Source organism: Petromyzon marinus, chromosome 1, assembly GCF_048934315.1.
Source record: "Petromyzon marinus isolate PM22_M1 ecotype Great Lakes invasive population chromosome 1, UKy_Petmar_22M1.pri1.0, whole genome shotgun sequence".
NCBI classification, from domain to species: Eukaryota; Metazoa; Chordata; class Hyperoartia; order Petromyzontiformes; family Petromyzontidae; genus Petromyzon; species Petromyzon marinus.
This window is the reverse complement of record NC_133667.1, coordinates 9,067,309-9,082,235: the sequence shown is the minus strand read 5'-3', so window position 1 is coordinate 9,082,235 and position 14,927 is coordinate 9,067,309. Positions and strand designations below refer to the sequence as shown.

At 50.2% G+C, this 14,927-nt stretch overlaps 1 protein-coding gene across 1 annotated transcript in view; it reads right to left on the bottom strand.

Annotated features, from left to right (window-relative positions):
- LOC116944327 (P2X purinoceptor 3-like) overlaps window positions 1-12,919 on the bottom strand; it is a 45,653-nt gene extending 32,734 nt beyond the window's left edge. Inside the window, exons 1-3 of the mRNA XM_032957920.2 lie at window positions 12,076-12,919; window positions 8,670-8,823; window positions 7,045-7,116 (exon numbers count right to left, since the gene is read on the bottom strand). Of these exons, the coding sequence (XP_032813811.1) occupies window positions 7,045-7,116; window positions 8,670-8,823; window positions 12,076-12,221 (372 nt within the window). The 5' untranslated portion in view covers window positions 12,222-12,919. The remainder of the gene's footprint in view (window positions 1-7,044; window positions 7,117-8,669; window positions 8,824-12,075) is intronic.
- Window positions 12,920-14,927: the final 2,008 nt, after the last annotated feature.

The following is a 14,927-nucleotide window of genomic DNA, read 5'->3' as shown; positions in this document are numbered from 1 at the left end:
TCGGTAAAGTCACGTAGAATGAGAATAAAATAATAAATTGATAAAATAAAATAACACAATAATATTCTCACGACGTTTCGGCCACAGCACTCCAGCGCTGTCCTCCAGTCTCGTCCCTTCACCTGATGAAGGCCGCTTGTGTTGTGGCCGAAACGTCGTGAGAATATTATTGTGTTATCTTATTATTTTATTCTCATTCTACGTGACTTTACCGAAAGAACCAAAGAAGATGAATCCTTGCAGTCACGAAAGCTTTAAATCGAAATTTAAGCTGGTGGATATTTGCGACAGTCATTGGCGGAACCAGGATTTTCAGGTGGGGGGCAACCCCTCCAGCAATGCAAAATGATAGAGGAGTTGTTAGTGAGTAAGGAGTTGTTAGTAAGTAATGACTTGTCCCTTGCTTTTTATTGGACGCGTGTGCGCGGATGGCGCAGCCATCGATCGAGGGTCGATTTCGAACCGCGTTGTGTGATCGGCATCGCGCTCGCTGAAGGTGAATGCCTTCAGGGAAGTCGTGGACTCTGTATACGCAACTGCGCACAATTCTGTGAGTCGCTTATAACCGCTTTGCCGTCACTTATTGCCAATTATAGACTCAGACTATTGTCCTATCATCTCGTAGAGTCCCTGGCACTAATAATACGCTACACAGTGGCAGTGGGGGTCGCAAAATGCCGATTTATTACTAATAAACCCCAATGATACGATCGAAATGAGGGATTTGAAAACAAACGAAATTAGGGATTTCGAAAACAAATAAATGTAGTTGTTTTCATTTTTTAGTTTTCTTAAAACAAAAAATGAAAACAACTAAATGTATGTTTTCATTTTTTCATATTATTTAATTTGTACCTACGTGACTTTACCGAAAGAACCAAAGAGTATGGATCCTTGCAGTCACGAAAACTTCAAATCTAGAATAGAAAAATGATGTGGGTCAGACGATGCAAGTGATGTAAGTGGAAGAAAAGAGATCAAGAGGAAGGCAGAAGAAGAGGTGGGGGGGGGGGGGGGGCGATGAGATGCGGTCGGACACGGTGGCCCGAGGAGCGGAAAGAGAGATGGTGCAGGACAGGGCAGCATTGAGAAGGTTGGCAAGGTAGCGGACCCCCTCCACCCCACGTGAGTGCGACAAATGCGTGGAAGAAGAAGAAGATTCACAGTGTAAATAATTTCCAGGTTTGAACTCAGCATCTGCATGGCTCCGAAAAGCAGCCATTCATTTGATTCTCCTGAAGCCATCCATCTGGTCGACACTGATGCTCGTATAGTCTTTTGACAAGAAACCATTTAAGGGAATCGATTTTTGAAACACGGGGTCAAAGATGATCAATTCCCATTCGTCCATCAGTTGTTTATGGGAAGCGTCGTGGTGGTGGTACACACACAGGAAGACAGTCGCGTTTATTTTATACGAGCTGTACTACCCCCGGCTTCGCCCGGGACTTGGATCCACCACGCCCGGCCGCCTTTGTCTCCCCAGTGGCGATGTTGACACACCACAGCAGTTACTCGTTTGAGGCTGAGTCGACCTAGGGGAGGCCCAGGAGCGGTTAAAATAATCGTCACCGGTGGTTGCCGTGAGCGGAAATCGAACTCGGGTCGGTGGGTTCGTAGCACGGCGCGCTAACCACTACACTACAATGCGTTACGCTTCCACACACACACAGACACACACAGACACACACACAGATAGACACAGACACACACACAGACACACAGACACATACACAGCGCGCTAACCACTACACTACAATGCGTTACGCTTCCACATGCGCGAGTCACGTAACAGATTTGACGTCACAGCTCACTTGCCGTGCAAAAATAAATGCATTATTGAGCTCCCCCCCGCTCCCCCCCCCAAAAAAGTATATATTTTTTTATAATTGTTGCATGGTGTACAGTCTGGAAAGTACCCACATGGCAAATTTCCAGTTTGTTGCATGTCGGGAAGTACGCTAAACATTTTGAACAGACACACACATTCCCAACTTTTCCTTTTACATATATGGAGATGAGACATGCACTGAACACTATTATCGGCTCGTAAAGGACGCAGTTGGAGGCAGTTGCCCTCCAGCAACAACGGAGGGCAGTGGAGTGATGCTCGCAACAAGCGGCTAAAACCACAGCAAATTGGCACAATCGAGAGTAGCTTCGGTTTGGCTGCATAGCGGTGGCCTAATTGGGCGCAGCACGGGCCGGAAAGGAGATGGGCTCCTGCAGTAGAGAAGGATGTGGAGCTGAGTGGACTTGCTGATGACTAGTACCGGCAATGACTGGTTCCAGTGGCCCCATAACACCTGACTCAGAACCGTGATCTCCTGTAAGCAAGCGAGCCTTCCACATTTCGCGCGATAGCCTCAAGGCACACCTCGCCTGGCACAAGTGCTGTGGTGATGTAACCGCCACTTAGTGGCGAATGGCCACTCAGGAGTTGTTACGTAAACATTGCGTAATTGTATAATAGCGAGCAAGCGCGCCAGCGTTTACGTTTAAGAGGCTATACCCATGGATTCAATCCCTGATTTTTACAGAACACCCTCCACTTGAGCCACTCCCTAGCCTCCCCACCGCGTGAGAACACCCCCCCCTCCCCCCCCCACGTCTTGTGATGATGCCTTTCCTAGCCTGCATTCTACTTATACCTGCATTGCAACATAGGCAAAGTCATGTACACAGCACGCGTGTGCAATGCGTGTGGGCATGCACGCCTGTTGGGGCAAGTGCGCACCGTTTGCAACATTGTGGTCAGCTGACATTCGCAACCGCATCATCATCATCTCTACACGTGTGAAGCTGAATGAATGTGAGTTCTGTGCACAACCTTCCGCAGCAAGAGTGAGGGTTGCTGTGCAAGCGTTCACAACTGGCCAGGTTTACATGTGTATGTATGTTGAACCTCTTTCGCACCGTACGTAGCCAACCGCGCTAATCGGAGGTGTGGGACACAGTTGTGGGTTGTGCAAATATTAACTGAATATCGAACTCCCAAACAACTTCTAACTGCGGTTTGAGACAAAACCTCGATGAAGACCGGCACGGCACACGAGGGGGTGGGTGGCCAGCACCACGCCCGGATGCCTTTGTCTCCCCAGTGGCGATGTTTACACAACGGCACCAGGTACTCATTTGAGGCTGAGTCGTCCTACTCGGGGGGAGGGTGGCCCAGGAACCGGTTCGAAAATTCACCACTGTTGGTCGTGAGCTGGAATCGAACTTGGCGTGCCTGGGATCAGAGTGCAGTGCGCCAACCACTGTGCCACCGCTCCCACCTCACTATTGTCAATCCACTGCTGGATGGGAGCCTCGATTCCCCCCCTCCCACGCCATGCGGGTCTTGGATGTCGTGCTAGGTCACCTGACCATCCTTAACTACGCTGCTCAGTGCGAGATAGTGAAGGTGGGCAGCATAGACATGAAAGTATAGTACAGTACAACGGATTTTTTTTGCTGCACTACCTCCTGCTGGCAATACAGCCCCGCAGCCCGCCAAACATCACTTGGTTTATTCATGGGGCTCACCCACCCAGGTCAAAACTCTGCTTACCTTATGAGATCTGATGGCATTGGGAGCATTCATAGAAATGCCTGCATATATATGTAGTGTGTCGGGAGCGGTAATGTAGCAGTTGGCGTGCCGCGCCATAAACTCGGCGACCTCAGGTTGTATTTCCGCATACGGCCAACACCAGTGACGATTATATTATCTGAACCGGTCCTGGGCTTCCCCTAGGTCGATTCAGCCTAAAATTAGTATCTGCTGTGGTGTGTAAACGATGCCATGTGGCAGACAAAGACCGACGAGGGTGGTGCAGGCCCCCCACCCCCTTGCGTGCCGTCCCCTTCACAGGTGTCCGCTCAAAGCACTTGCCCCAAAAGTATGTTGAGGCTGCGCTCAAACGAATTGTTAAGCTGGAGTGTAAAAACGAACCGGTTGCGTTCTCAGTGAAAATGTGGTAGGTTGGGGGGGGGGGGAAGGCCAACTTTGGGGGGCAAGAGGCCTACTTTGGGGGGCAAGAGGCCTACTTTGGGGGGCAAGAGGCCTACTTTGGGGGGCAAGAGGCCTGCTTGGGGGTGCAAGAGGCCTTTTTTTGTCCAGGTGCTCCACACGTGGCTCGAGCGCAGTGTGTGGTCCCCGGACCACCCCGGACCACCCAGTGACACGGGGACCGCCCTCCAGTTGGTCCGCAGGGCTGTCACGCAAATGTAGGTTGATCCGGAGAGAATGACAATTCTAGATTTAAAGCTTTCGTGACTGCAAGGATCCATACTCTTTGGTTCTATTCGGTAAAGTCACGTAGGTAAAAAATAAAACAGCAAAAATCACGACGTTTCGGCCACAACACAAGCGGCCTTCATCAGCTGAAGGGATCAGGCTGTCTCGAGGACAGCGCTGGAGTGGAACATAGCCACGCTCAGACCGCGACCTTTAAGCTGTGTGTCAAGGCACCTTGTTCCACTCCAGCGCTGTCCTCGAGACAGCCTGATCCCTTCACCTGATGAAGGCCCCTTGTGTTGTGGCCAAAACGTCGTGATTTTTGCTGTTTTATTTTTTACCTACGTGACTTTACCGAATAGAACAAAAGAGTATGAGAATGACAATGTTTATGCCTTTGGTTTCGGACGTGTGTTAATATTTGATTCATATTTAATTTAAAAATGAAGTTAGGTAAACTAGCCTCATTAAACTACCATAACGCTAAGATCTAAATGCCCCCCCCCCCACCTCTAAATAAGACCTGATAGCTGCGGTTAAAAAAAAAGTTTTATTCTTCCGGTTAATACCATTTTCTATGACTGGTATTTAGATAGGGATGTGAATGCGTCATGTCACCAGGGATGGGGGGCTGGGTGTTCCGCGGAAATGTTTATATCAGCTCGGTGGTCCGCGGGCCAAACAAGTTTGAGAAATACCTGCTGTAGAGGACACCAATCACCTCCAACTGAGTATGGCTGATGGCATCACGTTTGTCAGCACCAGGACATTGGCGGCCTATTATTCCCTGAGTAGGTGCTCTTACCCTACTCGATATAAAGGGAAGAGTCGGGCACTGATCGTTGGTGTGCTGACGAAAAATAGTGCCTGCTGTTGGTTAAACGTGTCGATCAGTCCCATTGCTGTTGGAGAGAGAGAGAGGGCGATCCGATGGAACTGTTGATAATAAACCTGCCCAACAATGGTCACCGGCTCCCTCGTGATCGCTACACACGCATCAAATGTTAGGAAACCACTGATCCTCGCAGCGGCTTTTGGCTAGCCATCGAAAAACGACGGTGACTGCGTCGCATGCTTTGAGATGCGCTTCCGTGGCCACCTGGAACGCTCTTCCTTCCGATATTAGGAAGCCACTGGAGCTATGCACTGTTAAATCTTGTTGAAAACTAATACTGGTAGGAACCTCCTGGTTACTACACCAGCCCACAGGGGATTATTGTGTCCGTCCGTCCGTCGTGCATCCAAAAATGAGAGGGGTAGGGCTGGGTGGAGAGGGGAGGATGGGGAGGGGCTGGGTGGGGAGGGTGGGGAGGGGCTGGGTGGGGATGGGAGGGTGGGGCTAGGTGGGGAGGGTGGGGAGGGGCTGGATGGGGAGGGTGGGGAGGGGCTGGATGGGGAGGGGAGGGTGGGGAGGGGCTGGGTGGGGAGGGGCTGGGTGGGGCTGGGAGGGGAGGGTGGGGCTGGGTGGGGGGTGGGAGGGGTGGGGCTGGATGGGGAGGGGCTGGTCACCCCGTGGTGCCCTTATAAAACTCAACGTTTCACCTACTCACGCCGGCTTGTGCCCGCCCTCACAGTCGGGCATATTGTGCTGAATGCACCACGTGCCGCCGTTGACCCTGGCCATTGACCGAGCAACCCAACGTTCCTACCAGCTCCCTCCGCAGGAGAATGTATTTTCTATGGAACTGCCTTTTTTGTTTCGTGTGTTGTCCTTCCCCTCTCGCCTCCGATTATCACGATTGGCTACGTACGGTGCAAAATAAGTTAAACATTCATACATACATGCAAATCACATGTGCGGTGAGTTACGAATGATCCAAAATGTAGTGCGACTTGTACACAAGTCATGCGCACATTATGTATGTTGATTATACAATCAGGGGCGGAGCCACAGGGAGGGGCTGGGGGGGGCGTGGCAAACTGGCTGTCTGGCCTTAATGTTGTCCATCAGCATTTATTTAATCAATAAAACTCTCAACCAATGTATTGATTGTGGGTTTCATTAGCTGAGTAAAGCTCGTGAAACGATTCACTATTTTAACAAAATGTTTTACATTTTACCAGGGACGGCCCGCTGGCCAATGTAGCTCTTTTTCAGAAGCGACCTGGCCACAAATGATAGCTCAACGAAAGTGGCTCATCACGTGGACATTCATTAGCAACCAAATGCTCGAACCGCAAGTTGATTAATTCTAGATTTGAAGCTTTCGTGACTGCAAGGATCCATACTCTTTGGTTCTATTCGGTAAAGTACCTTATGACAGCACGGTCCCTTCACCTGATGAAGGCCACTTGTGTTGTGGCCGAAACGTCGTGATTTTTTTTTTTACCTACGTGACTTTACCGAATAGAACCAAGGAGTACGCACGTTCATTCTAAATATGGAGGGGAAAAACCGGAGGACACGGGAGAAAAAGCCACCTGAAGACGGGGAAAAAGAGAGACGTGCAAACTCCAAACATACAGCAGCAGCAGGCGTCAGGGTCGGGATCGAATTCATGACCTCCTGCATACCAGGCGAGGTAGTTAACATCTCCTAGCCACCGTGATTATGATCAGAGAGAGAGAGACACGCAAACTCGAAATATACAGCAGGCGCCAGGGTCAGGATCAAAGTCGCTGTGGTGTCAGAATACTGCTCGGTTCACGATAGGATCCCCTGTTCAATGCGAATAGCAAGACTGTGTATAAGTAAAGCAAACTCGTGAAGCACTGCATAGCATTGCACGTATGCCTCAAACCCAGAAGCTGAGACAAAGGTAGTGGCTCTGTGGCCCAACCATACCATTTTGAACCCACCGTAAACGCCTCACAGTGCTCACCTCAGGACAGTTGCCCGGGGTCTGTTCGGGGGTCACGTGCACGTTTGTGATGATGGCAAAGCTGCTGGAGCCCTGGGGTGGGAGCGGCGGAGAGAGTGGGAGAGCAGGACGCAAAGGCAGCGTGTGGATGTGTATTATAATAATAATAATAAACAACAGTTATAACAGTCTGGATGGGTTCCCGATTGAAGAAGGGGGACCGCACAGACGAACAACTACAGAGGCATCTCCATCCTCAAGTGTGCCAGGACAAGTCTTGGGAAGGATTATTCAACATCGCCTTGCCAGGCACACTGAGGAGAGGATTGCAGAGCGCCAATGCGCAGATGGGGCTTCGGCCAGTCATCTCAGTCAGTCAACCCATGGAACCTGGGTCTGTCCCGGGACCTCCTGCGAGTGGGCGTTCGACACTTCATGTGGCCTTAAAGTGCACCTAGCCTGGTACAAGCGCCGTGGTAACGTTACTGACACTTAGCGGAGCAAGGCGGTTGTTGTTGCACGTGTGTGTGTGTGGGGAGCGGTGGTGTAGCGGTTAGTGCACTGCGCTATGAACCCGGCGACCCGAGTTCGATTCCCGCTCACGGCCAACACCGGTGACAATTATCTGAACCGGTCTTGGGCCTCCCCTAGGTCGACTCGCCCTCAAACGAGCATCCGGCACGGTGTGTAAACATCGCCTTCCTGGATTACACCTGAAGGGTAATCCTGGATTTCCTCACCGAGATTACCTCACCTGGGTGGGGGTTTACCCCAGGTGAGCGGGTTCATCCCAGTTCACTGAGGGGTACAGTGGCCTCTGGCAAGTGGAGATATACCAGATGGGATTAGCCTAAGAGAGTAATGTTACCCTGATTGAGTCCAGACATCCTATGTGTGCGAGATTACCCAGCGGGACTTAAGGTTACCCTGAGAGTGTGAGGTTACCCTGAGAGTGTGAGGTTACCCAGGGAGTGTGAGGTTACCCTGAGAGTGTGAGGTTACCCAGGGAGTGTGAGGTTACCCAGAGGGACGTGAGGTTACCCTGAGAGTGTGAGGTTACCCAGAGGGACGTGAGGTTACCCTGAGAGTGTGAGATTACCCAGGGAGTGTGAGGTTACCCATAGTGTGAGGTTACCCAGGGAGTGTGAGATTATCTACGGGGTGTGGAGTTATCCAGGGGGTGTGAGGTTAGGGGCCGTCCATAAATGACGATGTTTTACCCCCCCCTCCCTCGTCACACGGCGTCACAAAAAGTCAGAGCCCCCCTCAAATATGACGTCACAAAGCTCTCCCCCCCCCTCCCCCCAAAACCAAATTTCCATCTGTAAAATAAAACATGCTTCAAATCGTTTTAAACTATTGTCATTGTAGCGCGTATTTAATGTGGCGCTGCACTCTGATGTTGTAGGAGAAAACATTTATATAAAAAATCTATTTAATTAAGTAGAACGTGTTGTCTATATTTATTTAATGTTGCGCAATTTGATGTGACGTCACATTTCTCAACCCCCCCCCCCCTCGTCACACATCGTCACAAATGTCTGACCCCCACGCCCCCCCCCCCCCCAGGTGCGTGACGTCATTTATGGACGACCCCCTTACCCAATGGTGTGCATGAGGTTACCCGGGGAAAGTGTGTGGATTACCTGAGCGGGAGAAACGCACTCGGCCACATCCCACACGCGGCGCGCCTCCGTGCCCACGGAGCCGACCGCCGCCACCCCCTTCACCTTCGTGATGATGGAGACCTCGCTCACAGTGTCAGTCGCCTGGTAGGCCTTCTGGTACACGAACACGTACCTGCAGAAGCGGTAACGCAGCGTTGTGCTGTTCGATCGTTGCAGCTCGCTACTCTTACGGAGGGGACGTCCGGGCAACAAGCAGAAACGTTTGCCAAGCTGCAGCGTGTACAACAACAATAATACTTTGCCACGGGCCGTTTCAGTTTCATTTATTTTGGTATCGAGCACCGTGAGCCATTCGGCAAAAACACATGAACAAGAAAAAGCATCTTAAAGTGACCACGCGTGACGGGTCCCCGACTTTTCCCGTCCAGTGCTCGCCAAACTGGACACCGAACGAATAAACGACGGGGCCACGTGAATCGCACACAAAGTCCGAGCCACGAAATCAAACGCAGCACCTCGCTGATCTCGTCAATGAGCATAAACCACCATCACGCAAACTCCGTGCCATCGTCGCGGCGGCGGCTTTTGGCAAACCGCATCGCGCGGCGCTTTCAGATGCGCTTCTGCGGCCGTCTGGAACGCTCTCGCCTTCCGATATTAGTGATGCCGCTCGAGGTACGCAACTTTGAAATTCGAGGTTGAAAACTTTTTTTTGTCAGAAATGATTTTTTGTGTTGAGTTTGTCGTCCTTCCCCTGCACGTCCGATTAGCACGGTGGGCTACGCACGGTGGCCTGAACGAAGTTCAACATACATGCGGTGGCATCTTTCACGAGCCTCCGTTATATCAGAGGGATTTGTGGTCGCGTCCTACTGCGGAGGCAGTTTCCATCTCCTCAGCAAACCGTGACCACCACCCATCGCTGCAGCGCCGCACTGTTTTCCCAATCACCGAGCGAAGGCCGTGGTAAACCTCGTCATTGTCGGACGTGGGATGTGGTACACGGTGGGAGTGGGCCTCCTCCTTTCACCCTCAGTCCCTCTTTCCTCAGTAGAGCCCCCCCACCCCCTTCCTTCACCTCAGCCAGTCGCTTGGTCGTTCTTGTCATTTTAGGTACCGACACACAAACATCCACAAAGCAGAATACACACAGAAACACATTCCTACGTGTAAACACGTGGCTACACACACACAACACGTAATTGCATACAGCGTACACTGATACACTTTTGTAGAAAACGTGTGCGTGACATTAACAGGGGCTGGCGTTTAGAAGTTCATGCTTAGACAGACGACTGTAGAGAGAGAGAGATGTTTAATGAAAGGCAGAATGGTGTTGTTCCCAAAGTTGTTTAATAAAAACGTAAATTTGAATAACTACTCACTGACCATTATTTACTTATAACGAGACTATCATGAGTTTTTTGGTTCTATTCGGTAAAGTCACCTAGGTAAAAAATAAAACAACAAAAAATCACGACGTTTCAGCCACAACACAAGTGGCCTTCATCAGGTGAAGGGACCGGACTGTCCAGAGGACAGCGTTGGAGTGGACAGTCCGGTCCCTTCACCTGATGAAGGCCACTTGTGTTGTGGCCGAAACGTCGTGATTTTTTGTTGTTTAATTTTTTTACCTACGTGACTTTACCGAATAGAACCAAAGAGTATGGATCCTTGCAGTCACGAAAGCTTCAAATCTAGGACTATCGTGAGTGTCATCACCTTAACGCTACTTAATTAGTAAGCTGCCAAGGAAGAAAGGAAAACACAACTACAACATGCTGTACAGCACGTTATAGATTGGAATCAAGTGCTGTCAGCTCGTTACAAGTAAAGGCTGCCCCAGCACACGAGATCGTGGTGGGACCAGCACCACGCTCAGCCGCTTTAGTCTCCCAAGTGCTCAAGTGAATACACCACAGCAGGCGCTAATTTAAAATTGAATTGACTTATAGGGAGGGGGAACATGATTGGGTCAGAAACCATTTGCCGCTGATGTTAGCTGGACTAGGAATGAAACTAGTGCGCTAACCACTCTGGCACAACTCCCTACTACATTAAGGATACACAATACAACAACAGCAGCAGCAGCCTCTATTCACACAAAGTGTTGTGCCAGGCTCGGTACATTTTGAGGCTACATGGAGACAATAACGGATTTCTCGGGTGGCAGGAGGCCACAGAACAAACCCATAGCTGCCACTGCTATTCAGTGGCCTAAGAGCAAATGTTACGCTCCGGTTGACCGCTGTAAAGTGTTATCTTGCGTTTTTATTTAGTGTGCTGATCTTAAAGGTGCATTGGAATGTTTTGATACTCCGACCGATGCTCCTGCTGTTGTGGAGTGACTCATGCAGCCATCTATGGCTGCAGGGTTTGGTGGTACGTGTTGTTTATGTCATTTATTGTGAAATTTCGGTCAAAGTCCCCTATGATCACTGTTACATTGCTTTTATGGCTTTATTTTTGGTGATTTTGAAAACTTTTTTTGGTTTGGCCATGTTTGTTTGTTGTAGTTCGGAGTTAATCTGATGGCTTTAATCTAAGTTTTATTGTGGTTGTTGTTGTTGTTGTTTGACTTGCATCCCACTGGGATTTTTGCACACAGCGTTGGTGTACGGTGCTTTTTTCTGGAAGATTTTTGCTGTTTTTTCCTAAATTTTTCTGTTTGCGCAGTCACACACAGTCACTTTAATATGTTTTTCTTGTTCATGTTTTTAGTTTTTAGTTTTTTGCGGTTGCATCCGATTCAAGAGCCGAATGGCTCACAGGGCGAAACCAAAACAAATGAAACTGAAAAAAAAACCTGAAAACTGAAAACTGAAATATAAGTTATGAGCTTCCAGACCGAAGTGGCTGGCATATAAACCACCCCACCTGCACAATGTGCCACCTCATGTTTCATCTGGCCTGGCATTCAGCTCAATATTGTGTCACCCACCGTCTGCTGTTAAATGCGATGACTGTGGCCAGCTGCCCAGTGTGGAGCCTTCCATGAGGCAATTGTACAGAGGGAAATATTTTGACACCACTAGCACCACTCATTGGCAAAACTCACTCAGGTCCTCCTGTGCCACATCGCTCATCGCCTGTCGAGTAAGTATGTGTGGCGTGTTAATTTAGCCATTGCATCGAGCCAAACAGCAGCTGCTTGGGAATTGCGATGGCTGGGCATGCGGGCTACACGATCCAGCCAAAGCATTCTTTACCCGCGCACTCATAATGCTCAAATCTCTGAAGATCTTTTAAATACAGTGAAACTGCTCTTGCCCATACCCCCTGTTGAGCGTTAAGCATTGTGTGAGTTTGCTGTTGTGTGGTACACCTCCGATTATCACGGTGGGCTACGTATGGTGCGAAAGAAGTTCAGCACCCATGCGTGCATTACGCGCGTTGTTTGTGGTGGCAGTGTTGGTACACTCACCCTATGAAATAGGCCAGGATGAGCGTCTGTCCGATGCGATAGGCGACGCCGAGGCCTCTGCTCTTCACCACCACACTCTTCGGCGTCTCGTAGTCGAGAAATCCAGAGCAGCAGCCGCCCCCCTCAGAATCCTCGAAACCCCCCATCCCGCACCGGAGTCAGAAAACCTGGAGCTCGGAACTTGGGAGCGTGAACCCTCGGCGCGGGACCCTGAAATATGCCGGGCGCTGAAATCTGCGGCCAATCCCAATACGGGCCTTGAATTCCAGATGCAAGCCAAATACCAGAATGAATACAATTAAAAAGATTCAAGCAAAAAAAGATGCAAAAAATTGGAACTCAGAACCTCAATCCAGACCCTGACAGACCACCGCCCAGAACCTGGTTGTAACTTTACCCTTGCAACCGAGAAAATTTTTTCCGACAGTACAAGTGACAGCAGAACTCAAAATGAACCAGACCCCAGATCGTAATCCAGATCACGACCTGGAGCCCAGAACGCAGAAGCTAACCCGGTCTTCAGTACAACGAAGGCACTGAGCGTGATATGGGACGCAGCAACAGCCTCAGAACCAGAACTCAAGAAAAGCCTCAACAAACTGAGGCTGGAATTGAGCCGTCAATCGTTTCGGTGTGAGTGGTGCGGTGTGTGAATGTTAGCAGACGCTGTTCATTAATAAGAGCTCTTCCCTTGTTTACCCCCCTCCCCTCCCCATCCCTTGCCTCCCAAGTGGGCACCAGGAGATGGAGGCGCCAGGGATGTGCGGAGAGTGAAGTGGGCCAACTCTGCAGGGAGTATCTCAGACACACACAACAACTTGTATTACTTCCTCCCACCTGCTGACATCGCATCTAACACACACCGCAAACACACACCTACCACACACACCTACCACACACACCTACCACACACACCTACCACAAACACCTATCACACACACCTACCACACACACTGACCACACACACACCTACCACACACACTGACCACACACACACCTACCACACACAGCTACCACACACAGCTACCACACACACCTACCACACACACCTACCACACACACACCTACCACACACACACATACCTACCACACACATACACACACCTACCACACACACCTACCACACACACCTACCACACACACACACACACCTACCATACACACCTACCACACACAGCTACCACACACACACACACCTACCACACACACACAACCTACCACACACACCTACCACACACACCTACCACACACACACACCTACCACACACACCTACCACACACACTGACCACACACACCTACCACACACACCTACCACACACACCTACCACACACACACCTACCACACACACCTACCACACACACACCTACCACACACACCTACCACACACACACCTACCACACACACACCTACCACACACACCTACCACACACACACCTACCACACACACCTACCACACACACACCTACCACACACACCTACCACACACACCTACCACACACACCCCTACCACACACACACCTACCACACACACACCTACCACACACACCTACCACACACACCTACCACACACACTGACCACACACACACCTACCACACACACCTACCACACACACACCTACCACACACACCTACCACACACACCTACCACACACACCTACCACACACACACCTACCACACACACCTACCACACACACACCTACCACACACACCTACCACACACACCCCTACCACACACACACCTACCACACACACACCTACCACACACACCTACCACACACACCTACCACACACATACCTACCACACACATACCACACACACTGACCACACACACACCTACCACACACACCTACCACACACCTACCACACACATACCTACCACACACACACACCTACCACACACACACCTACCACACACACACCTACCACACACCCCTACAACACACACACCTACCACACACACCTACCACACACACACCTACCACACACACCTACCACACACACCTACCACACACACCTACCTACCACACACACACCTACCTACCACACACATACCTACCATACACACCCACCACACACACACCTACCACACACACCGACTACACACACACACCTACCACACACACCTACCACACACACCTACCACACACACACCTACCACACACATACCTACCACACACACACCTACCACACACACCTACCACACACACACCTACCACACACACACAAACCTACCACACACATACCTACCATACACACCCACCACACACACACCTACCACACCCACCGACCACACATACACCTACCACACACACACCTACCACACACACACTTATCACACACACTGACCACACACACACCCACCACACACACCGACCACACACACACCTACCACACACCTACCACACACACACCTACCACACACACCTACCACACACACACTTACCACACACACACACCTACCACACACACCTACCACACACATACCTACCACACACACCTACCACACACACACCTACCACACAAACCTACCACACACACCTACCACACACACCTACCACACACATACCTACCACACACACCTACCACACACACACCTACCACACACACCTACCACACACACCTACCACACATACCTACCACACACAAACCTACCACACACACACATACCTACCACACACACACCTACCACACAAACTTCACATTTGTCGCTGTCATAGAAACGTGGATATTTCTGTCCCGAAGTCAGTCAATAGTGGAGAAGTCAAACCGACACGGCATTATGTAATGTTCAAATGTGGGACCTTTTTTGCCATTTTCAAATTATGAAAAAATAAGAATAGGTTTTAAA